This window comes from Bombina bombina, chromosome 2 (genome assembly GCF_027579735.1).
Source record: "Bombina bombina isolate aBomBom1 chromosome 2, aBomBom1.pri, whole genome shotgun sequence".
Classification (NCBI taxonomy): domain Eukaryota; kingdom Metazoa; phylum Chordata; class Amphibia; order Anura; family Bombinatoridae; genus Bombina; species Bombina bombina.
The window spans coordinates 908,012,454-908,040,011 of NC_069500.1; the positions used below are offsets into that span (position 1 = coordinate 908,012,454).

At 38.2% G+C, this 27,558-nt stretch overlaps 1 protein-coding gene across 1 annotated transcript in view; it reads right to left on the bottom strand.

The window, feature by feature from the left end:
• Nucleotides 1-27,558, bottom strand: part of FRAS1 (Fraser extracellular matrix complex subunit 1) — an 868,578-nt gene that overhangs the window by 480,960 nt on the left and 360,060 nt on the right. Inside the window, 2 exon segments of the mRNA XM_053703296.1 lie at nucleotides 16,546-16,680; nucleotides 27,265-27,408. Of these exon segments, the coding sequence (XP_053559271.1) occupies nucleotides 16,546-16,680; nucleotides 27,265-27,408 (279 nt within the window).

Here is a 27,558-nt window from a genome sequence, read left to right on the forward strand (position 1 = left end):
TGATGTATGCCACAGTAGTGACATTGTCTGTCTGAAAACAAATGAACGATTCTCTCTTCAGAAGAGGCCAAGACTGAAGAGCTCTGAAAATTGCACGGAGTTCCAAAATATTGATCGGTAATCTCACCTCCTGAGATTCCCAAACTCCTTGTGCCGTCAGAGATCCCCACACAGCTCTCCAACCTGTGAGACTTGCATCTGTTGAAATTACAGTCCAGGTCGGAAGCACAAAAGAAGCCCCCTGAATTAAACGATGGTGATCTGTCCACCACGTTAGAGAGTGTCATACAATCGGTTTTAAAGATATTAATTGAGATATCTTTGTGTAATCCTTGCACCATTGATTCAGCATACAGAGCTGAAGAGGTTGCATGTGAAAACGAGCAAAGGGGATCGCGTCCGATGCAGCAGTCATAAGACCTAGAATTTCCATGCATAAGGCTACCGAAGGGAATGATTGTGACTGAAGGTTTCGACAAGCTGAAATCAATTTTAGACGTCTCTTGTCTGTTAAAGACAGAGTCATGGACACTGAATCTATCTGGAAACCCAGAAAGGTTACCCTTGTCTGAGGAATCAATGAACTTTTTGGTGAATTGATCCTCCAACCATGATCTTGAAGAAACAACACAAGTCGATTCGTATGAGATTCTGCTAAATGTAAAGACTGAGCAAGTACCAAGATATCGTCCAAATAAGGAAATACCACAATACCCTGTTCTCTGATTACAGACAGAAGGGCACTGAGAAACTTTGCAAAAATTCTTGGAGCTGTAGCTAGGCCAAACGGCAGAGCCACAAACTGGTAATGCTTGTCCAGAAAAGAGAATCTCAGGAACTGATAATGATCTGGATGAATCGGAATATGCAGATATGCATCCTGTAAATCTATTTTGGACAAAAAATGCCCTTGCTGAACAAAAGGCAAGATAGTCCTTACAGTTACCATTTTGAACGTTGGTATCCTTACATAACGATTCAATATTTTTAGATCCAGAACTGGTCTGAAGGAATTCTCCTTCTTTGGTACAATGAAGAAATTTGAATAAAACCCCATCCCCTGTTCCAGAACTGGAACTGGCATAATTATTCCAGCCAACTCTAGATCTGAAACACATTTCAGAAATGCTTGAGCTTTCACTGGATTTACTGGGACACGGGAAAGAAAAAATCTCTTTGCAGGAGGTCTCATCTTGAAACCAATTCTGTACCCTTCTGAAACAATGTTCTGAATCCAAAGATTGTGAACAGAATTGATCCAAATTTCTTTGAAAAAACGTAACCTGCCCCCTACCAGCTGAGCTGGTATGAGGGCCGCACCTTCATGTGGACTTAGAAGCAGGCTTTGCCTTTCTAGAAGGCTTGGATTTATTCCAGACTGGAGATGGTTTCCAAACTGAAACTGCTCCTGAGGATGAAGGATCAGGCTTTTGTTCTTTGTTGAAACGAAAGGAACGAAAACGATTATTAGCCCTGTTTTTACCCTTAGATTTTTTATCCTGTGGTAAAAAAGTTCCTTTCCCACCAGTAACAGTTGAGATAATAGAATCCAACTGAGAACCAAATAATTTGTAACCCTGGAAAGAAATGGAAAGTAGAGTTGATTTAGAAGCCATATCAGCATTCCAAGTTTTAAGCCATAAAGCTCTTCTAGCTAAAATAGCTAGAGACATAAACCTGACATCAACTCTGATAATATCAAAAATGGCATCACAGATAAAATTATTAGCATGCTGAAGAAGAAGAATAATATTATGAGAATCATGATCTGTTACTTGTTGCGCTAAAGTCTCCAACCAAAAAGTTGAAGCTGCAGCAACATCAGCCAAAGATATAGCAGGTCTAAGAAGATTACCTGAACACAGATAAGCTTTTCTTAGAAAGGATTCAATTTTCCTATCTAAAGGATCTTTAAACGAAGTACCATCTGACGTAGGAATAGTAGTACGTTTAGCAAGGGTAGAAATAGCCCCATCGACTTTAGGGATTTTGTCCCAAAATTCTAATCTGTCAGACGGCACAGGATATAATTGCTTAAAACGTTTAGAAGGAGTAAATGAATTACCCAATTTATCCCATTCTCTGGAAATTACTTCAGAAATAGCATTAGGAACAGGAAAAACTTCTGGAATAACCACAGGAGATTTAAATACCTTATCTAAACGTTTAGAATTAGTATCAAGAGGACCAGAATCCTCTATTTCTAAAGCAATTAGTACTTCTTTAAGTAAAGAACGAATAAATTCCATTTTAAATAAATATGAAGATTTATCAGCATCAATCTCTGAGACAGAATCCTCTGAACCAGAAGAGTCATCAGAATCAGAATGATGATGTTCATTTAAAAATTCATCTGTAGAGAAGTTTTAAAAGATTTTTTATGTTTACTAGAAGGAGAAATAACAGACATAGCCTTCTTGATGGATTCAGAAACAAAATCTCTTATGTTATCAGGAACATTCTGCACCTTAGATGTTGAAGGAACTGCAACAGGCAATGGTACATTACTAAAGGAAATATTATCTGCTTTAAAAAGTTTGTCATGACAATTAATACAAACAACAGCCGGAGGAATAGCTACCAAAAGTTTACAGCAGATACACTTAGCTTTGGTAGTTCCAGCACTAGACAGCGATTTTCCTGAAGTATCTTCTGACTCAGATGCAACGTGAGACATCTTGCAATATGTAAGAGAAAAAACAACATATAAAGCAAAATTGATCAAATTCCTTAAATGACAGTTTCAGGAATGGGAAAAAATGCCAATAAACAAGCTTCTAGTAACCAGAAGCAAAGAAAAAATGAAACTGAAATAATGTGGAGACAAAAGCGACGCCCATATTTTTTGGCGCCAAATAATACGCCCACATTATTTGGCGCCTAAATGCTTTTTGGCGCCAAAAATGACGCCACATCCGGAACGCCGACATTTTTGGCGCAAAAGGATGTCAAAAAATGACGCAACTTCCAGCGACACGTATGACGCCGGAAACAGAAAAGATTTTTTGCGCCAAAAAAGTCCGCGCCAAGAATGACGCAATAAAATGAAGCATTTTCAGCCCCCGCGAGCCTAACAGCCTACAGGGAAAAAAAAAGTCAAATTTTAAGGTAAGAAAAAATGATTGATTTAAATGCATAATCCCAAATATGAAACTGACTGTCTGAAAATAAGCAATATTGAACATTCTGAGTCAAGGCAAATAAATGTTTGAATACATATATTTAGAACTTTATAAATAAAGTGCCCAACCATAGCTTAGAGTGTCACAGAAAATAAGATTTACTTACCCCAGGACACTCATCTACATGTTTGTAGAAAGCCAAACCAGTACTGAAACGAAAATCAGCAGAGGTAATGGTATATATAAGAGTATATCGTCGATCTGAAAAGGGAGGTAAGAGATGAATCTCTACGACCGATAACAGAGAACCTATGAAATAGACCCCGTAGAAGGAGATCACTGCATTCAAATAGGCAATACTCTCTTCACATCCCTCTGACATTCACTGCACGCTGAGAGGAAAACCGGGCTCCAACCTGCTGCGGAGCGCATATCAACGTAGAATCTAGCACAAACTTACTTCACCACCTCCACAGCAGGCAAAGTTTGTAAAACTGAATTGTGGGTGTGGTGAGGGGTGTATTTATAGGCATTTTGAGGTTTGGGAAACTTTGCCCCTCCTGGTAGGATTGTATATCCCATACGTCACTAGCTCATGGACTCTTGCTAATTACATGAAAGAAATAGTATTTATGCACATCCACCAATCAGAAGCAAGCTCCCAGTAAAGCATTGCTGTTCCTGAGCCTACCTAGGTATTCTCTTCAAGACAGAACAAGCCAAACCTGGGCATATGCCAGTACAAAACAGTAATAACGTTTACTAGAAGCATTTTTGCTAATGGAAGTATATTGTAAAAATGCTTCTATTACAAATTGAAACACACCCATATACATTTTAATTTTGACCTTTCTATTTCTTTAATATTTTTGTTTTGAGAACTAATGTGTTCTGGTGTCCTGCACACAAATAATTCTCACACTATTTTACATAAGTTGCTAACATTATAATACATTTCCAAATTCTCTAAAAGGTCTCTTAGGCCTCTCCATCTTCTGTGGCCTCACTAATTTTACTATCTTTGTTATCTTATACAGGTGATTTAGTAACACTCACTTGTCTCTCCATTCTGTAATGAATCGGCTACACAGAATAATGTAGAAACTGTTGTGGCTAGTGAGAATTCAACAAATGCAATGCAGTCTTTGCGCGATTTTGACCTTGGTGCTTTTCTTCCACCTACATTATGCCCTTTGCCTTAGATACAAGGTAATTACAGAGGTAAAAAGTATAGAAATATAACTGTGTTGGTTATGACTGTCCCTTTAACTTGTATCTCTTGCTATTTTGCTATCTACACCTTAAGATTCTATAAAAAAAAAAAAAATCTCCACTACCTGAATTTTTGCGCTTGGTTCGCTTTGCGCATTTACCTTATCTGACATGCATCATTTTCCTTTAGATTTTTGTGAGGGACCGCACTTAAATTCCGCACTAAAATTATTCATCTGCACTAGCTGACATGAGTACTGTACTACGCACCCTACTACCTCTTAAAGGGATGTAAAAGTCTTGTTCATTGTTGTAACAAAAAAAAATAATATGCAGTGTCTTATACTTAAAGGAACAGTCTAGTCAAAATTAATTAAACTTTCATGATTCATATAGAGCATGCAATTTTAAGCATCTTTCTAATTTATTCCTATTATCAATTTTCCTTCGTTCTCTTGGCATTTTTATTTGAAAAAGCAGGAATGCAAAGCTTTAAAGCCGGCCCATTTTTGGTTCAGCCCCCTGGGAAGAGCTTGCTGATTGCAGGATACATTTAGACACCAATCAGAAATAGGAGTAAATTAGAAAGTTGCGTAAAATTGCATGCTCTATCGGAATCATGAAAGTTTAGTTTTGACTAGACTATTCCTTTAAAAGAAAGCATTGCAATATGTATTATTGACCCCTTTTAAAGCTTGATGTCATACGTCTTCCAGAATAACTTGAACTGGCTTACTGTTCAGTGAATGCCGGCGATACAGGAAGTCAGTTTCTTGCCCATGCTCAGAAAAGGCAGAATGCAACTTTAGTTCTGAGTATGTCAGCTTCCTTAAAGGGACATTAAACACAAATTGTATAGTCTACTTTTCAACAAAGGACACAAAAAGAACCAAACAAATTAGATAATAGAATTACATTGGAAAGTTGTTTAAAATCAAATGCTCTGAACCATGAAAGAAACAATTTGAGTAGGGATGCACCGAAATGAAAATTCTGGACCGAAACCGATACCGAAAATTCAGGATGCCCCTGGCCGAAAACCAAAACAGAATTGTTTTTTTTTTCTTTTTTAAACTACAGTGTGTCTGTGTGTAGCTGAGAGAGCTTGTAGGCGGGAAAAGTCCAACAAATGGGCGTGGTCACTTGTACCGTAGAGCGTGATCTGCAGTGAAACTGGTGGAGCTCTACAAGGGAGAGTGTGGTTATAGCCAGACAACAGTACGAGGTGGACATGTGTTTTGTTTTTGGTTGTAGTTATCCGTGCGATGGGCGTGGCTGCACCTGATCGTCTCTCATCGTATCTCCGCCTAGTTCCTGGTTCGGGTCTCACACTTACCCGTCAGATTATATGTCCGGGGCTCCAAATGGAGTCTGTCTATCACCAGGACCACCAGACTTAGCTACGACCTTACGTGCAAGGTGGTTATCAAAAGTTACTGTGCTTTTTATGTATACACTATGTGGTGGGTGCTAATTTGTGCAAGCTTGGGGCTTATGCATATATAGTGTGCACACATATTTGCCTCAGGCGAATAGAATGTCTATGTACAAGAGGCTGATGTATGAGCACTGTATATAAGGCTTATACATATTCACTGTGAGTGCTTAGGGCTGTGTCTGATAATATCAAGTGTTTATAAACATGTTACTTATCTTCCCTTGAATACTGTATTCAGAACTTTGGTTTCCTTCTAAAAAAAAAAAAAAAAGGGCACTGCTGGTTTCAAATATCATTATGTCATGGTACTTATGTATGTGCTCTGTGTACCATGCCAGTGCTGTGCTGCTCACCTTATGCTAAGGATAGACATGTAACTCAATAGAACAGGGGAGGGCTGTACATTTTTAGCCATTTTGGTCCTCTTTGGGACGAAATTGGAATTGCACATTTTCAGCGGGCCAAATTTTGGTGCATCGCTAGTATTATTCTTTATTTAGTTCTGTGTAACAGAATCAGATATAACCGTTTTTTTGTTTACCAATTATCAAAATAAAGTATAGTACTAGAAAACTATTATTATATGCAAAACAGTAAGTCAAGTAATGATCTCAAACAGCAGCTCTAGTCTGGCATCAAATTTGAAATATGCTACACAATAATTTTACCGAAAATAAAAGGTAAAAAACGAAAACCGAAATAACCAAAAATGCAATTTTCGGCCGAATCTTTCCGGTGCATCCCTAAATTTGAGTTTTATGTCCCTTCATCACGTTATTGCGCGTGACGTCACCACGCAAAACAGGAAGTAGGGGTAGGAGCGGGTGGGAGCCCCCAGATCTCCCTCAAGTTGGGAGAGTGCTAGTGACGGCTCTGAGCTGTCATTAGCACCAGAGTGGGAAACTCTGTCACGGCTCAGAGCCGTCATTAGCACTCAAGGGGTTAAAGAACAATATACTGAGTGCCAATTGTGTTCATAACACTCCATTTTAGCGCTCCCCTTGTAAATTAGGCCATTGTTTATCAACCGCGGTCCTCAAGTACCCCCAACAGTCCAGTTTTTCATTATAGCTGAACCAGTGCACAGGTGAAATAATCAGCTGAAGGGTGAGAGCAGGTTAGTAACCATGGTTACTGATCAGCTGATTTTTTCACCTCTGCTCTAGTTCAGCTATAATGAAAACCTGGACTCTTTGGGGTATTAGAAACTAATTAAATGATAGATAGAATGTTGCATTAAAAACAAATACCAGCCTGATAATTATATGCAGGCATTAGTTATTTTTTTATTCTGCTATTCCACAGTTTATGCAAAAGCTTGTATGCTGCTTCTATACAACTGTCATGTTTTCTGTACTAATGGAACATTTATAGTCAAAACAACGTTGGAACTATAAATTTATTAGCACAATCAGCATACTTCATAGAATTATTCAATCTCTTTGTAAAAGCTGTATAAGCAGTGTGTAGTTACTTTGCTTTATATTTGCAGATGGGGAATATTCTGCTGTCTTTTGTATCTGATATATACTGCGCTCTTAGTAATCACTCAATACTAGATTGGATTCTTTGCCCAAAGAACGATCAATGCAGGGTAAACAAAATGATAGAACGGCTGCTGGAAACGTTCAAAACGATATGTTGTAAAGTTCTACCTCGTTTATGCAGCTCTAGATTATTGTAAAAACATTATAAACAAGTTATTATTTATTTATATTGTTAGTGTTTGTTACTGAAAACAATCTTTACACAGCATGGAAGTTATGGATGTCACATAATGCTAAAATAAATTAATTTATTGGTCAACTTTAAAGGGATATGAAACCCCACATTTTTTTCACGATTCAGAAAGAGCATACGATTTTAAACAACTTTCTAATTTACTTCTATTATCAAATTTTCTTCTTTCTATTGGTAGCAAGTGCTGAAAACCAGGGACATATGCTTAGGAGCAGGTCCATTTCTAGAGCACTATGGGGTCAATTTACAACCTCTTTGTGAGGCTTTTACCTGCCTACGACTGCAGTTTCTCACAAGAGAACCTGCACTCTGTATTTAACAAGCAGCGGTCATTAGACTGCTGCTTCCCTACCCTTTCACCACCTCTTAGATGGCGAATTTCAATCTCACCGGTCTCGTCCGACCGGGGAGATTGACAGCTCTTGCCGGGGCGTGATTGACTGTGCGCGGGCAGGGGCGGGATTGCACGCAAGAGCAAAATAGCGCTTGTGTGCAATGCTGAATTACGCAAGGGGAAATCAGCCCGCCAGAGGCCCCTGTCCGCCTCAGCTTCATAAATTGCCCCCTATATGTCACGTTCAAACAAAAAATGATAGTAACTGATATTGCATTGATTTTGGAGATAACCAAATTAACTTAGTACCAAACTAAAGTTCAATCTAATGTAATGTGTAATTGTCATAAAACACAGGGTTTTTACAACAAAAACATGATTTACTTTCCTTTTAAATACTACACACTGAAAATGTATTTTAAAATCATTTTCACGCTCCTTGCAGATGCTACTACCTGATAACCACTTGCACAAACAGCAGTAAATATTGTCTATGTGCGTTACCCCAGGTGCATACACTATTTCTGATCTAAAGCACTCGTTAGCAGGTGCTCCTAGCTCTGAAAAGTAGCGGGATATGGAGCATGCACAAAGCTTACCGCGTGCCAGAACCTGACATAAGAAAGGAAATGTTAAAATAATTCTTTAGCCAGTGGTAAATAAGCTTCACGACATTCTTAGACTATTTGCATTTTACTATACTGTTCTATCAAGTTTTATCGAGATGGTGAAATGTAGCCACCAATCAGCAAGCACAACCCAGGTGCTGAACTGAAAATGGTCCGGATCCTATGCTTACATTCCTGCTTTTTCAAATAAAGATAGCAAGAGAACAAAGAAAAATTGATAATTGGAGTAAATTAGAACGTTGCTTAGAATTGCATGCTCTTATCTGAATCATGAAAGAAAAAAAATATTTAATGTACTTCTTTTAAGCTTATAGATGTGGGACCAGTTGCAGGATGCTTCTCTGGTATGTAACAATAGGTAATCAAAATTATGTATTGGGTTTAGACTGTCCCTTTAATGTAAATATTTTACATTCCAATGTTCTTCACTTAGAAGAAAATGTTCTTTGTATGTTTAAATAGTTATACCTATATAATATATAGGTATTGATATATATTTTACCAAATATAATTATACACACATATATATATATATATATATATATAAAGAACATTATGTTCTATGTGAATGTAAAATAGTCATTACTAGCTTCAGCTTTAGCGCTATAGGTCTAATGTGGTGTCGGGTTAGCACGTGATCAATACATTTTAGTTTAGTTTTTTAAAGTGCTCTCTGCTGAAGTCTTTGGGGAGAAGAAGTTAAAGTGGTCACGATATCCAAAGTTCTGAAGTTAATTTCAACTTGTAATACGCACGCTAACTCGCTCACGTTAAAAGTTTACTTTAAGTGGTGTTGGCGCAAGCGGGAAAAAAATGATTTAGCACGCCACTTGTAATCTAGCCCATAGTTTTTTAAATGGCCCAATTCATGATATCTCGCACAGCAAAGACAAACCACTAGTAATATGGCAATTCAATAATTACAACTGCAACACTTTGGAAACATGTTTGCAAAAGAAGTTCTATAAATGTGTGTAATGTTATATATTATGTTACGTTAAAGTAATGTCACTGAATAGAACGGAATTTGCTTCAGCCATTTTGCAGACGTCAACAAAGGGTTTACCACAGGGTGTTCCAAGGTATTTGTGAAGCGCCATCGTCATTTTTCATCTAAACTACAACTCAGCATGGAGGATCTAGAAAGACACGATTACCCGTGTAAAGTACCTCTTCTCTCAGTCATGTTTCGCTTTTGGCCTAGGCAAACAAGGCACTTGCCTAGGGCAGCAAACTGGAAGGGGGCAGCACATTTGTTGTGGCTATATTTATAAGAAGCTTGCAGTTATTTTAGAAGTATTATACAGTAATATAATGGGAGATTTTGCCCAAGGAGCTTACATTTTAGGGAGGTATAATAAGAGAGTGCCCAAAGAGGTAACTCTAAAACATTAACGCCTAGATTTAGAGTTTTGCGTTAGCCGTCAAAACCAGCGTTAGGGGGGTCCTAACGCTGGTTTTGGCCGCCCGCTGGTATTTAGAGTTGCAGTGGCGGTAAATATGCCTGTACGCTCCCTTTTTGGAGCCTAACGCAGCCCTTCTGAGAACTCTAAATACCAGCGTTGTTTAAAAGGTGTGGGGGGAAAACCAAGCGTAGCTAACGCACCCCATTGGCCGCAAAACTCTAAATCTAGCCGTAATTTATTCAGACAGCTTTTGCCTTTCAGCACTCAGTATTGTGTTTGGGGAAAATTTGTTTCAAGAAATCTGTAGGGGGGTTTTATATATATATATATATATTTATATTTATTTTGCAGCAATAAATAGATATATGTGTACGTGTGTCTGTGTATGTCAGATAGATAGATATGTGTGTCTGTGTATGTCTGCGTGTGTGAGTATGTGTGTTTATGTGTCTGTGACTATATGTGTGTGTATGTGCCTGTATATGTGTGTATAGTGAACATTTACTTTGGATATGCCATGAAAAAATAAAATTACGTTCCTCTCTGAGCAAAAAATATTATGGCCAAAAAAGCCAAAATCTTGGAGCGGGCAGCAGAAATTTGAGTGCCTAGGGCAGCATAAAACCTAAATACGCCACTGTGTTTCGCAATGTCAAATCTGATATGGTTGTATCGTTTTTCATTGTATTTATTGAGGGTGTTTTTTTTGTTTTGTTTTTTAAGTTTTCTAATGTTTTAAAAAACATATTTATGATGCCCGAAATCCTCTACAGTAGAAGTTGCAGCAAGAAGTTAATAGTTTGCAAGATAGAAGCCACTCCATTATTTTCGATAGAGTTGCAGTCGCCACTTGTTGTTCTGACATACGGCTTGTACGAATCTTTATGAATTCCACAATTATTGTGTGGTGAAGTTGTGGCAAGTTATTTCAGTGTCATATTAGTTTTACAAACCAGTTTTATTGAATCTTAGCTACTGATTCATGGTTAGAAAAAAAAAAAAAGAATACAAATACACATAAGACTAAACAAAACAAAAGAATACAGAGGAAGGCCCCTTATTGGGTAACTGTCTGCAACACATATATTTCAAGTATGAAAATGAGATATAGATTTTTCACTCTTATTAAAATAATCACTATATACAAATGTTACAGCCAATAGTATTCCTTGTTTAGCAAAAAAAAATTCCAGGAAAATATTATGAATCAAAACAAAATCTGCAAACATACTACAAAAGAGGATACTTAATGCAAACATAATACTGTACTACAGAATGCTTTAACGCATTAACCGGAGGTGTTTTTCTACGGGTTGTTGAAAATGAATTATGGACACTGAAATTTGAAACATTCTCCACCGGCTTTATATTATACAATCAGTGCAACCAGGCTGAACTAAAGCAAATTGGATTTATTCCCATGAGAACGCGATGAACAAATTTCTGAGAAAGTTTCTGTGGCAAGAGTATGTGCTCACACAAAACCATACAAGCATTAAGTAGAAAATTCGCTTATAAAGTTACTCTCTGGTGTTCCCTGTGCTGTAGAGTGGCAGAAATGAAATGCCTAGAATTGTAAATAACATATTCTGCAAGACAGATGCACAAAACTATTTACAGCAGAGATTTATTCACTTTACTTTCAAGTTTTCTAATAATTTCAGAACCTCTGTTTAGGTGAATTAAAAGTTTGCCTAATATATTAAAGGGGCATTAAAGCATTTTTTATATGCACAGTATACTGTATATCACCATTGTAGAACTGAATAGTAACAAAAACCTTTAGAGATATAGAGGCCTATTTATCGAAGGTCTGTCGGACCTGATCCAACAGTGCGGATCAGGTCCGACAGACCTCGCTGAATGCGGAGAGCAATACGCTCTCCGTATTCAGCATTGCACCAGCAGCTCTTGTGAGCTGCTGGTGCAACGCCGCCCCCTGCAGATTCTCGGCCAAATGGCCGCCAGCAGGGGGGGTGTCAATCAACCCGATCGTACTCGATCGGGTTGAATTGTGGCGATGTCTGTCCGCCTGCTCTATAGACCGCTGCTTCCTAACTGCTGTTTCTGGCGAGCCTGCAGGCTCGCCAGAAACACGGGCCCTCAAGCTCCATTCGGAGCTTGATAAATGGGCCTTATATTGTTATTTGCAGTTTTATCTACTTTATCCCCATATCCAGTTAGAGACAAATATAAATGAGCTCCTGCACTGATTGAGCAATCACTTCTGCAATCTGCATTATGCAACCCAGCCTCTCTGGGTCACTGGAGAAAATTGAACCATTGAAAGTTAAAATACAGGAAACAAAGGCAAAACAAAGAAAGGAAGTATATTTTAATGTTGTTTACCTATACAAAACTACCATAGACACATACATTTTGATGTCAGAGAAGAACCGTAGACCCAACAAGTTGGCCCACATTTCCTATAATGTGTAATAGTTTGTAGAATAGCCTTATGCTTATCCCCGGCATTCCGAAAGTCCTCTGCATTGTTTGCTTTTATTACCTCTAACTGAAGTTAATTCAATGAAACAATCACTCTTTTTGTTGAATAAGTTAGTACTCAAATTACTCGTGAACCTACTACCTTTCATTTTGAGTACATGACGACTTCTTCTGGAATTGCTCTTTTTGGGGAAAAATACTCACAGACTCAGCTTTATTAAAGGGACAGTTTACTCAAAAATGTTCTCCCCTTTCATTTGTTCCCAATGATCCACCTTACCTGCTGGAGTATATTAAATTGTTTACAAGTAGCTCCTTTACCCTTATATTGGCATTTGAAATAGTTGATTTAGCATGTGGTATCCCCACCTATTCTGAAAGTTTGTGGCCGCGCGTACCAGCTATAGATAAGCTTTGTAAACACAGCCAGCAGAAGAAATTACACTCCCAGTGGGATATAGCAGAGATAAGGTAATTAAATGTTGATTTTCCATTGTTCTCTCTTTAAGTACTGGTGATTGTTTTAAGGACAGATATAAGCTAAAGAAGCAGGTATATGTACTGTGTACATACAGTAATGAGATCTGATTATACCTACAAGCTCGACCCATTTTATTAGGTTGTGGCTTCAAAACACAAAATCAGCTGAATCATATACACAAATAAACCTTAAAAAGCTAATTTTCATACATTTTTTACTCTGTAGTTGGTAAAAAAAAAGCAATTGTAAACACATTAAGGGAAAAACTATTTTACAGTATACTGTCCCTTTAAGCCCATTAATATACTTGAAAGTTTCTATTATATAACCTTTATTTTCTCATTTCTAAGCTAAAGTATTTAGGTCATTAAACTTTTCTTTGTAAACATTTAGGCTAGATTACGAGTGGCGCACAAATTGTTTTGCGCAAGCGAAAAGGTGTTTATTGCAGATGTTTGCGCGTCAGGTTTTTCGCTCATATTACAAGTTAAAAGTAAACATGATCACTTGAGCGCAATTGAAGTTTCCTACTTTTTTGCTCAATTGACTACTATGGGGGAATAGGTTATCGAGCGCACAATATTCTTAGATCGGCTTTTTACGTGTGTCAGGTTAGCGCACTAGCAAAAACAATTTACTTTCAACTTGTAATACGAGCGCAACCTGTTGCACGCAAAAAGCATACTTCTAGAACAGTTAAATAGTGCTCCACTTTTAAACTGTCCCTTTATGGGGTATTCTATTTGGAATTAATGCCCTTTTGGATCTATTTACCTACAAAGCCATATGTGACTAAAAGCTGTATGGCAATCTAGAAAAATGTAATTGGGCTCAAGGTACTAAGCAACAGCTTCTCTCACCCTATTGGCCACCTCTGAGGTGGCAGAGATAAAACACTATTAACATATTCGCTTGGGGTGATTGACAGGCCCTGCTGTTGCTTGAGAGCATGGGGCGGCATTGCACAAGGAAGTCCATGTGCAATGCTACAAGCGGGCAAAAGAGGACAAAAACCTTTTACTACAAGGGGTCCATAATGTATGTACAGAGGAGGTAAAAGTTGGTAAAGGATAGGAGAGGGCTATGAGAAAAATAAGAGACACAGGGAATAGTGAAACTTTCATTGCAAAATGTGGACTGTGACAGTAAAGCTTTTAAAATTTCACCGGTTCAAAAAGTTACTTGAATATTGATTAGTTAGAATTTTGCTACTCAAAATATCAACCTACGTTTAAATAAGGTTTTCATCTGAGAACAGACTTAGTGCTGCTACTTTTTGGGTTTTGGTGCAGGTTAGGGTTAATTGTTTGTGCAAGTGAGTTAAAGTGTGCGCAAGAGGCACCAAGCTACTCCAACCCTAAAGTCCCTCAAATTAGGGGAAAAAAAGGATAAGTGAAAGAATGAAAACGAGGAGAAGCGCTAAAAAAGCTAAAGGTGCTAAACAGTTTAAAAATAATTGCTATGCAGACAAATTGAGATAAAATAGGATAAATTTACTTGCTTAACAAATATAATTTAAAACAAACAATCACATTGGTACATGTCCTGCAAAAAAGAAAAAGACATAGATCACTTAAGAATCGGACGTCTCCGATGTATAAAAAACACAAAATAAAAACTGCTGTTGCCAATATAAACCTTGTCTCAGTATTATGAGGGGGAGGTCGGCATCAAATCTAAAGTCCTCAGATGATTCAAAAGAGAACCGAAGCCGGGTAAGTGTAAACCCGTTTTACCTTTAGGTGTACCGTCCGTGTATCAAGAGTCACCTCCGTGAGGCGTATACGTGTCCCGTGACGTCACAAATCGGGAGGCGTCGTCTCTGTAGGGCAATCCTATTGGTCAGGATAGCTTGAAGGTAAACTATAGCGGCCGCTATAATATGGATGGTGAACTCCGCTCTTAGTGCAGGATCGCACGCAGGGTCACAGTATAACCAGATTTCCTCTGTAGATCTAATAGTAAACGGACCTTTAGTGTATGACTTGAGACCGGCTTCAATTTAAGCGCATGGCCCTTCACAGTGTAGTCCTCGTGTTGTCCGTGGGTAGCTGAAGAATCTTTCACTCCAATAAAGAAATACAGTCCTTATAGACAAAATGTGAAGTGTAAGGCAGCTGTAACTGTCATCAATGCGTTTCTCCCTCTTACAGGGCTTGAGAGAGTTCACCATCTATATTATAGCGGCCGCTATAGTTTACCTTCAAGCTATCCTGACCAATAGGATTGCCCTACAGAGACGACGCCTCCCGATTTGTGACGTCACGGGACACGTATACGCCTCACGGAGGTGACTCTTGATACACGGACGGTACACCTAAAGGTAAAACGGGTTTACACTTACCCGGCTTCGGTTCTCTTTTGAATCATCTGAGGACTTTAGATTTGATGCCGACCTCCCCTCATAATACTGAGACAAGGTTTATATTGGCAACAGCAGTTTTTATTTTGTGTTTTTTATACATCGGAGACGTCCGATTTTTAAGTGATCTATGTCTTTTTCTTTTTTGCAGGACATGTACCAATGTGATTGTTTGTTTTAAATTATATTTGTTAAGCAAGTAAATTTATCCTATTTTATCTCAATTTGTCTGCATAGCAATTATTTTTAAACTGTTTAGCACCTTTAGCTTTTTTAGCGCTTCTCCTCGTTTTCATTCTTTCACTCAGGGTTAATTGTTTGCCTGCTAGAGAAGGCTACAGAATGTTGCAATACATTCTAACCCACTATTGCAAAAGACCAAGTCCATGTCAGTATTAAAATTACTACTATTATTTAGAAATTGTTGACATTTTAAATATGCGTCATTCTAAAAAGATGACATTAGCAACAGGAAAAAAACATTTTGAATAACACGTTCTTATCAGTGATATTCTGTGGTCCAGCATTTTGGTATAGTAGCCCAGGACGCAATAGGAAAAAAGAAAACTTAATATTATTTTGGTCTAGGTTTTGAATCATAAATATATTTTGGGAAAAGCTGACGAAAAGCAAAGAATGACTGGGGGATGAGGGGAGTGGGAGGAGTATTTAAATCTTTGGCTGGGGTGTCGTTCTTTTTCCCCAAAAGTAATGAATGCAGCTGTGGACTCTTTCCATTTAAAAAGAATATACAGTAATTTATTGTGAGACCATCTAAAAATCTTGTAATCACAAGGTGTTTTATGTCCTTTTTTATATATATTTGTCCTACATGCCTACGTAGCTTTTATATAGTGCTGTCATCAAAGATTTTCACCTTACTAGACAAATGCTGAACACAGAAAACAAACAACACCTTTACATTATAATATACTCTACCTACATTCATACAATGTATATGAACAGGGGTGGAACAACAGAGCCCACACTTCAAAGGGGCGCATCTTTGTCCTGCAATCGATTTACAATATTGTGGTAAAATTTCCAAGATGGCCGCCACAGTGTTGCAGAACAGAAAAAAACTGCCACCATAATTGTACAGGAAGGGTGTACATGTCCTCTTTAACATACAAACAAAGGGGGCAGGATAAGCTGCAGTCACAGAGAAGCGGCTCGTCTTTCTCCTATGTGGCTACCAGCTCAGATTCTACTAATTGGAATTAGCCAGAAAGGATGATGTTGAAATGGGGGCCCCTGACGCAGCCTTTGCTCTGGGGCCCAGCGTGGTCTAGTTATGCCTCTGTATATAAATATGCCTTTTTTTAAATTGTCCCCAAACTAAATACTACATGACCTCAAAAATTGCAAAGTACCTGTACAAGTAAGCTGGTCTTGGACATAGCCATCTCCGCATGAGGTCACACACTGGCCATGTTTCATGAGCAGAGGTTCTTTACAAGATGTGCACTCAAATCCATTCTGACAACTGGAGCACATTTCTTTACAAGCTGGAAAAAAAACATTAGCATTAACCATGGATGTGACATTTGTCAAACAAAAATATGGAAAATCAGCAATAATCCAAGATAAATAAAAAAAAAATCCTGAAAAGTGCTGAAGACTTTATAGAGACAATAAAGTAAAAATTAAACTTAAATGGATTGGATAGAGCATGACATTTAAAAAAAAACTTATTTATATTATCAATTTATTTTATATTATCAATTTTGCTTAGTTCTCTTTGTATCAGTTGTTAAAGAGTAATTCTAGGTGAGCTCCGGAGCATGCACGTGTATTTAGATATCTGGTAGCAGTGTTTGCAGTTATGTTTATAGCAATGTTGCAGTCATAGAATGCTAAAGAATGCTATAGAATGCTAAAGACACATGCACGCGCCTATCAGCCTACCTAGGTTTAGTAGTCAACAAACGATACCAAGAAAACACAGCAAAATTGATAAATGGGAGCTAGCTGAACACATTGAGTGAGCCAATAACAATAGGTAAATATGTGCAGCCACCAATCACCAGCTAGCTCCCCCTAGCGCACTGCTGCCCGAGCCTACCTGGGTTTACTCTTCAACAAAGGATAAAAAGAAAACAAAGAAAACTATGATAATAGATGTAAACTGGAACGTGGTTTAAAATGGCTTGCTCTATCTAAATTATGATAGTTTAATTTGGACTTTACTGTCCCTTTAATGAAGTAATGCTTCTACTATATGTAGGGACCGTAATCAATGATAACAAGAGAAGCCCAAGTGAGGGTTCACAGCATTGTTTGTGTTGCCAGTTTATGTCTGGGTCTACTATTTTAAACTTTAAAAAAAAAAATAATATTATTTTTAATTTACAATTCAAAGTGCCATGGACTATGCTCTGTTGAAATAAACACTTAAGGCTGAAAAAGCAACTTTTTAACAACAAACTACTTGGTGGTATTTTCATTTTTTATTTTTTTTAAATGACTGGGCCAAGCTAACTGAGGGCCAGATTACAAGTGGAGCGCTATTTAGTGCTTTTACTTGATTGCTAATTGGGCTAGAAGTAAGCTTTTTGCGCACGTCGGGTTACGCTGGTATTACAAGTTGAGAGTAAAAAGTTACAGCGTTCGCACTAACCCGACTCGCTCTAACAATTTATTTCTAGCGCAATTAAAATACAGCGCACAAGATAATGTATTCCCCAAAGAAGTCAATGGAGCAAAAACCTAACCCGCTACTCACGCGCTAACCTGAACACATGTTCTAAAGGGCGCTAACCCCGACATGAAGAGATCTCAATGTTAAAGCCCTTTGCCTGCTTTTATTTTTCTAACGCCTGAGACCTTATAACTTTTGAGTACTATATTTTTTCAATAATTTTTATTAGATGTTGTTATTATGAGCGTAACTGTACTTTGTAATGTATTTTTGTGTTTTGTGACACTTTTTTGTTTTGTGAAACAGTTAACCACAGCTCTGTTTACGTGCTAACCCAGCGAGCGTTAACATGAGCATTAACATGAATATCGGGGTTATAATATCTTACAGCGCTCAACCAACTTCCTTATAGCTCCTGGATGATAGGGTATCTAGCTCACCCTAAATAGAACAATATGTATAGCAAAATATCCAAGAAGCGCCTAAATGAAGGCAAAGGAAGAATCTAACAAATTGAACCAATGGAGATGTCACTTTCCATATACTAATCAAACATTTATTAACATATAATTTCAGGTATTAACATAATAATTAATAACATGGATCCATGTAACACATAATATTAAAATACAATTAAGAACGATATAAAAACAATTGACAATTTGGACAATTGAATCCTATCATAAATCAATAATAAATATTACTGTAAAATAAAATATCGCCAGTTAAGGAGATAAACAAATAAGAGTCAGATGAAATGATCTCTAAATGATGATAATGATTCCAAAGAGTGTGTGATATAATCCCCTTTATAGTGAAAAAAGTAAAAAAAATCCAGTGAAAAAATGTGAGTTAAAAAACAAAAATAGAAATAGCAAATGTTTAATTGGTCCTGTGAAAAAATATATTAGGGATCCCCAAAAATGTGAAAAAATAATAAGATATGATAAAAAATAATATTAAAACCAAAAATGTAAATGCGTGATCAAAAATGTGATAAAAAAATTGGAGTGAATGTTATAATAGGGTTTAGAATATATATAATCCAAGTATATAGTGTCAGTAACTAAATATTAGTGAATGATCCTCCTTGTGAATGTATCCATGTAAGTGATGATGGTATTTCTTTTTAGTTGAATAACTGTGCTTTTTCTTTCAATATTGCCTTTAGTGATTCCTGTAGGGTAAAAAAGTAACATAGTGCAATAACATTTCAAAATATAAATAATGTTGAAATAATGCTCACCAAATATTGTCAACGCGTTTCGGCCTCTTTAACAGGCCTTTCTCAAGACTCAAGGCTAAAGGATAAATAGATAGATCCAGAATGTTAGTGATATTTTAGATGGAGTATAATTCATCAGTTGTAATAAAGATGCACTATAACTTACTTTTTAATGTAGGTATGAAATTCAAATATGCCGTGCTGTGGCTACCCACTTCAAATCTAATTTTTTTTGTGAGCGAACAGTTTTCCAATCAGCGCCTTAGCTATATGGCACTTTTGTTGTAGTTAGAGCGCTGATTGGAGAACAGTTTAAACCTCACAAAAAAAGATTAGTTTTTAGGAGGGCAGCCGGAGCGCGGGATATTTGAATTTCATATATACATTAAAAAGTATTCGTATCTTCATTACAACTGATAAATTAAACTCCATCTAAAATATTGCTAGCATTCCAGATCTGTTTTGACAAAGGGGAGAGTTTACTATCACTTTAAAAAAAAAGCTTTTCTGTATATTAATTAACTGTGCCAAAATATTATTACCTAGATATTGGAAGAAAGCTCACCACCTTCTATCTCAGACAGCACGTATATCATACCCTGCTATTAGAAAGGTATCATTACCTTCAAACCAATCAACTAGATGTGTTTGAAATTATTTTAGATATGTGGTCAGCTGCAAACCGACAATAAATTATTATGTGACCCCCATTACCCTAAGCAAATCTGGGTTTAAAGCTATGTCCCAGATTTCTCACTATACCTAGAGATTTTTTATTTATTTATTTTAATTATAGGGTAATTTCTCTAGGTCTGTGAATTTCTTTTGGGTTTATCCACTCCCTATAAATATCACTGTATCTTATTTACATTAAAGGTACTTTCCCTTCTCTTGATATGTACAAACAAACTAACTGGTCTTTATTTAAAGGGACACTGAACCCCAATTTTTTCTTTTGTGATTCAGATAGAGCATGCAATTTTAAGCAACTTTCTAATTTATTCCTATTATCAATTTTTCTTCGTTCTCTTGCTATCTTTATTTGAAAAAGAAGGCATCTAAGCTTTTTTTTAATTCAGTCTCTGGACAGCACTTTTTTATTGGTGGATGAATTTATCCACCAATCAGCAAGGACAACTCAGGTTGTTCACCAAAAATGGGCCGGCATCTAAACTTACATTCTTGCATTTCAAATAAAGATACCAAGAGAATGAAAAGAAATTGATAATAGGAGTAAATTAGAAAGTTGCTTAAAATGTCATGCTCTATCTGAATCACAAAAGAAAAAAATTGGGTTCAGTGTCCCTTTAACTGCCTATCATGTTAATGTGGTTACTATATTAGACATTTAGGGCTAGAATAAGAGTTGAGCACAAATGTTTGTGCCCGATCGATAACTTAAATTATGCTTACCTGATGATTTCTTTTCTTCAGATGGAAAGAGTCCACAGCTGCATTCATTACTTTTGGGAATTCAAAACCTGGCCACCAGGAGGAGGCAAAGACACCCCAGCCAAAGGCTCAAATACTCCTCCCACTTCCCTCATCCCCCAGTCATTCTGCCGAGGAACAAGGAACAGTAGAAGAAATATCAGTGTGAAAAGGTGCCAGAAGAACAAAAATAACAGACGCCTCACAGAAAAAATACGGGCGGGGAGCTGTGGACTCTTTCCATCTGAAGAAAAGAAAATTATCAGGTAAGCATAATTTAAGTTTTTCTTCATAAATGGAAAGAGTCCACAGCTGCATTCATTACTTTTGGGAAAACAATACTCAAGCTATAGAGGACACTGAATGCAAAAAATGGGAGGGTACAAGAGGCGGCCCATTCTGAGGGCACCAGGCCTGAAAACCCCTACCCAACGAAATCCAGCTTCGTCTGAAGCCGAGAACAACTTTGGAAAAAAAAAAAAAGAAAAAGCCCAAGGACACTGACCTGCAGATAGTCCACAGCCTTGCTAGAGGCCGCAGGAACTAGACTCGACTGAGTCAACAGCCTCCAAGAGACACCGTCCCCAGAAGTCGGTCTCCAAACAACACACCCCTTACTAAAGAAAGGGAACAAACTACCATATTCTTCCCAAAGAAGAAAAGGCACGGAGAAAACATGATTGCTAATCCCCCTTAAGGGACTCAAGGCGCTGCTCATTTTATCAACCTCGAAAGGAGGAAAGGCTGAGTAGACCTCGCTGGGATCAAACTTGCAACCCTCGATTTGCTACAGTGCAGAGTAGCCACAGTGCATTAGTATGCTGAGCTAGCTACCAGCAAGCATAAGGAACTTCCAGAAAAAAAACCTAAAAAGGGCACAACGAGTCTTAAATAAAAACACAGAGCAAAACCAGAGAAACCGGGTCAGGCTAACAGAGACCCAACCAGTCTCATAGAAACAAGGTGAGGCAAAGCCCAGACCCCAGAAATACAGAAACCACGGGATAAGACCAGGAGTCTGAAAAAGAGACAGGATCCTCCTCTAACACAGTGCAACCGCACTCTAGGAGCAACTGAAGATGAAGGTCCCCAAGTCGCAAAAAGGTATCTAAGAATACAGAAATATTCAGAACGAAACCTCATGCAGCAAGCTCAGATAGATCTGATAAACAAAACCTGAAGCAAAAACACTGCACGCTGCAGTCATCTAAAAATGACTCTGAAACTTAAATACTTGCAGGGCAAGTAGAAAGCAGCTGAAGATAGGATCCTTCAGATTGCTAAGTATCCACTAACCAGCAGATAACGTTGCAGGCTATCTAAGAGCCGCCAGTCCTTGCCACAAATCTTGAATGTGGAGAAAGGAGAAACCTCAAAAAGGCTTACTGTACCTCGAATGCTCCGAGGACGAATAGCAGAGCAACAGATCTCATATCCTGCTCCAACACCAGACCAGCCCAAACGACAGACATGTCTGATAGACAGGGGGACAGAAAGACCCCAACCACAAGCCCCCAGGAAATGGAAAGAAAAAAAGGGGGGACTCACCCACCCCAACAGAGCTCAGGTGCCAACCCAATCCGCTCCTTTAAAATAGGCACTCCCAAAGAGAACCCCCTAGGACCTGGAACAGAGAAAAGTGCAATAGATCCATAGGAAGACCTGTCACAACTCTCTTAGACAGTCTCTAGGAAGAGAGATCAATTTCCAATAGGTGGAACAGAGCCCACAGAACAGCAGATGCTGCTCCTTACAGAAATAAGCCACCTGATCCAAACTCCTACACACAGGGCAGGACAAAGACCCTCCAGAGAGAGGAAACCCCAACTCATAAGGAAGATAAACTATCCCCTCCAAAGGGAAGGGCACAGATAAGAACAGCGTGCATGTCCACAAGACATGAAGCCCTAGTATGATCAAAACACGGGCCGAATGAAAAAATCATCCAGACACCACTGTTGACCAACAGAGAAAAAAAACTCCCCATAGAGGAGCACACTCCGTCCAAAGAACAAGTCAGGCCTTAAAGTTTATAACCAGTACCCGAAGGTGGATGTGAACTCTGGCCTACCTGCTTGCAAGCCCAATGAGCTAGCCCCTATGTCGCCACATTGGGTCCCTGAAAAAACCTGGTATTGTAAAATAAAACAAGACAACCACACACATCATTGTGATCACTAGGCGCCCTCACCGGACCAACCGGACATAAAAATGTGCAACGTGTCTGAACTAGGCCTCAAGGACAGAAGGATTTGTACCCAGTCAGGACCAGCCTGAAACCAAGGGCCCCAGCACTGTCAAGGCCACATAGAGTCTTCCCCGATGATGGAGGGATAAGAACAGTCAGACAGACTTTTGTAAAGAGTACCACCACAAAATCGTGAGTATCAATTCCAGAGAGGAAAGTTCCTGAAGGAAACATCACACCACAACATGAGCTTTAGACCAAATAAAAATCATCCTCACCGGATGAAAATAAAAGATAAGGCAACCTATAGGTTATCGCCCAGGAAGAACGGACTGACCCTGCAGGAACAGCCCAACAGGGGGTCGGAGACTTCCAAGCTCAGAACTTGAAAAGGATACATAAATAACAAAGACTATAAGAAGATTACTTCATCCCCTTATGTCTATGTATGCAAGCCAGTCGAAGAGTAAGACTGAGAATCCCCAGAGCCATTAAGAGTGGGATCCTACAGCAACGCCAAAAACGTGCCTTAGTAGGACATGAAGGCGCGCCAGTCTATAACAAAAGGCGCAACATACATCCACCGGGACAAAAGGAAACACCGAAGGTTGACCCCCTGAGGCCTCAGGGGCAGTCGCTCCCTCGGAAGGCTGAACTGGACCAGGCAATCCCACGCCTGACGAGCCCTGGTTAACGAAACACGGACAATATTGTAAGCACACTACCGGGAGGTGGAGGTGCAGATGCGCCAGCGCCAAAGATATGACTATGCGGAACCATGTCGTAACCTCCGGTGGGAACAGGCCACATTCCCTAGAAAGGATAAGTAGCATTTGGGTTACCTGCATGTGTAGTAAGAGTTGATGGTAGGGAACTCATCTCGTGAGAAATAGAATCCTCAGAGATGGACGGCTCGGTGGACACCTGATTCCCCCCCGAGGAAGAGAGCACTCTAAAACGGCATTTGGAACATAACTGAATCAGAGACATCTGTCTCCAAGAATCCTCCATAACTGGGACACTGTAGCCTCCAGAGAACCAGACACCAGCAAACCAGAATTTCTCAGTCGCCACGTGGTCAGGAACGCAGAAATGGAGACACAAGGTAAACCGTGCAGTGCATGCAAAAGCGCGCCCGACTGAAAAGGCTGCGTCACTAGACATAGGCCATTATGTTCCAAAATAGCCATGAGCCGAAGCAACACTACACAGTAGCAGACAGAATGACATAGCAAACATGATTATAAACCCCCCTGTTCAATAATCCCCCTCAGGAAATATTAACCCTTGATTCCTAGATACAAAAAGGAGCATCACTGAGACACTATGTTAAAGTTATCCCCGAAAGGTTGTAGCTCCTCTCGGATAAACAGTTGAAATTACAATACATCCATGATGAAAGTAAAATAAAACAATCTTACCGGAATCTACGCCGTGGAACAGGAACACGGCCCTTCAAGTGTGACAGATAGTAGCGTTGCCTCTGCCATGGATTTGAGAGAAAAAAGCAGGCAGTGAAACTCGTCAACGCTGATTGCTTGTAGAGCTGTTAATATGAGTCAGGATAGTTTTGCAGAAACACTCTCCCTGCATCTCCGGACTCTAACTTTCACCCATGCTCTCACTGAGAGGCTGACAGGACTACTTAAAACTCCAGTCCCATGCCGAAGAGTACTACCCTCCATAAGAGACTATTGAAAACTTCTGACACTTCTCTGCCAACCTCCTGGGACGAAAAGGCCAAGAATGAATGGGGGATGAGGGAAGTGGGAGGAGTATTTGAGCCTTTGGCTGGGCTGTCTTTGCCTCCTCCTGGGGGCCAGGTTCTGAATTCCCAAAAGTAATGAATGCAGCTATGGACTCTTTCCATTTATGAAGAAAAAGGGGTTTATAACAAGGCTTTGCGCTCGTCAGGGATTGAAAGTAAGCGCGATCACTTGAGCGCAATCGCGATTTACACTAGAATGATTACCGCAACTGCAGAGTTCTAGATAACTGTTTTGCAAAACATAAAATTTGAACAAAACACATCTAAAATACATTACACTCATAATAACACCATCTAATAAAAATTATTTTAAAAAAAAATATTGCACACAAAAGTTATAATGGCTCAAAGTGTGAGAGCGAAAACAGTTTATTTTCAACTCATATTATGAGCGCAACCTGACAAGCGCAAAAATCTTACTTCTAGCACAATTAACGCTCAAGCAGGGGTGTTAAATAGCGCTCCACTCAAAATCTGACCCTTACTTGGAAACCTTGTTATGTTGATTTCATTTACTTTATTGAAAGATATTTCCTGAGATGCTGCGGTGGAGAATTTAAAGTGAAGGTAAAGTTAGCCTTTCTTAAAGACAACCTACCATTTATCATTATCCCCTTCATGTAGTCGCTTAGTTATTTTTTCATTTTCTGCCATAGTTTTATTAAAAATTATAGTTATAATTCACCACTGTTTGATCGGACTCCTCCCAAGCCCTACTTCCTTATTGTGTATTGTGTTACGTCTTCAGCGGTCCCACCCGCTCTCTAAGTGCTCCCAGATGCGCGCTCGCGATATTGGATTACAATGCGCATGCGCAAATCGACAATGCCGCTTTTCAATGCGCATGCGATAATCCCCGTTCCATATTTAATACATAGCTCGTACAAATACGCATGGGCGAAACTGAAGCGCGTTTGGATTTCATTGAGGCGAAAAATTTAATAGCGCATGAGCAGCTGAAAGAAGGTGCGGATGACGTGGAGTGACGGCCGCCTAACGGCCAGAATTTCAATTGGGTTTAAGAAAAACGTGATCGACAGGTAAAAACTCCCCAAAAAAACGGGTTGAATTTGCGGCTCATTTATGCATAGATTTATATTGCGATAACTTTACATCTACACAAAAATATTAGAATTGATGAATGAAAGTCATATTTATTTTACAAGCAAAATGCTATACTCTGTTGACATTAGGGTAAGTTTACCTTCACTTTAAGACTTTTATATTCGCGTATTCATGGGTATATAGACTATTTTCTCCAGCCTGATTTATCGCTCAAGTTTACTTAAAATCTCCCATCTGTGTATGGTGCAATTATGTGTCATACTATGTTAATTCTTATATTTTTACGTGTTATCTTACCTTCCTTTCTTTTTTCTCCTTTTTATGTATGCTATTATTTTAAATAAAGAAAATTTGAATTAAAAAAAAAACCAACAAAACATTCAAAGAATTTGAGAACTCCTGGAATATTCATGAAGGATAAATTTAAAGTGACTGAATAGTCAAAACCAAGATTTAATTTTAAATGGAAGCATGTTTGCAATATACTTGGAAATACTTCTACAGTGGCATACACACATATGCTATCCATGCTCAATGCTCTCTCAGAGCAAGTGGTGATGTGTACTGTGTCAATGATAACTTAATTTGAGTCATACTCACACACTGAGGACCTTCTGAGAAGGCATAGTATTGGTGCGTGGATCATGCATAGCATATGTGCATATGCTGCAGAAACAGTGATAGATTTTACTTTTAAGTATTTCAATTAAAAACAAAAATGCACTCCTGCACATTTAAATTTGATTATGTCCCTTTAAGGCAATCCAATTTTACCAGAAGAAATATTAGATGAGCTAAATTGTTACTTTCTGCAACAAGATTCTAGTTTTCTAACACCTAATTTCTTTTTTATTTCAGGCACAATCTTAAACTTTAAGAAGTTTTAGCACATAAGAAATAAAATGTGGAGCTTCCTAATCTTATATAACGCAATAACATTTTTTTTTATCCAAATGCTATTACTGACTTTACCTTTTTCAGCATAACATGGTCATATATTCCAATATAATAATATGTGCATTTACAATGCAAAGCAAAATTTGATTTTCTTGAAACCGAAACACAACAAAAATGATGCCTCTAGATACAGTTATAAAGATAATAAAACATTTCCAAAGCGCTTTTTGTACTTTTCATCTTTTGACATGCCGGCAAGTTTATTAACCATTATCTGATTGGCACTGAATGACAACAGAATACATTTTCTGTTTTTCATAAATAATAAATAGGCAAATTAAATTCATTATTTGAAGAAATTTTTTTTTTGTTTAAAACCTCCTTTCTCTGACCATTAGAAAGCTTTATACTGGGCAAAAGGAGTTTATTATGCTGTGCACAGTTAATGTTTTTAAAGGGACACTAAAGTTATAATTAGACATTCATGATTCAGATAGAGAACACAATTTTAAACAACTTTCCAATTTACTTACTTATTTACTATTATTTCATTTTCTTCCTTCTCGTTTATCCTTTGCTTAAAAGGTTTATCTAGGTAAGTTCAGGAGCAGAAAATAATCTAGGTTCTACCTGCCTATTGGTGGCTGCATATATATAATGATTGTCATTGGCTCACCCATATGTTCAGTAAGAAACCAGTAGTGCATTACTGCTCCTTCAACAAATGATACCAAGAGCATGAAACAAATTTGATAATAGAAGTAAACTGTAAAGTTGTTTTTAATTGTATGTTCTTCCTAAATCATGAAACAAAAAATTTGGGTTTCATGTCCCTTTAATGAAATAAAAATGTATTCAGTATTGGCACGCAGGTTACCTATACATGTTTTTCCATCCAGATAAAATCCAGGACCACAGCTGTACACGCAGCGTCCCATCTGCAGCACCCGAGTCTCATCACGGCAGATGTCACAATGTTCAGGAGATTGAAAGCAGGTTAAACAGTCTAGATTACACTTCACTAAAGTGGAAGGAATAGAGATGGAGATACAAAATTATTAGATTCATATGCTACTCAGTAGGGGGAAAAAATGATAGTCATAAAGAGCAGAAGAATTCTTAATACTTTTTTGTAATGGATTTATCCTTTTGTGCTATTGCTCAAAGCTTT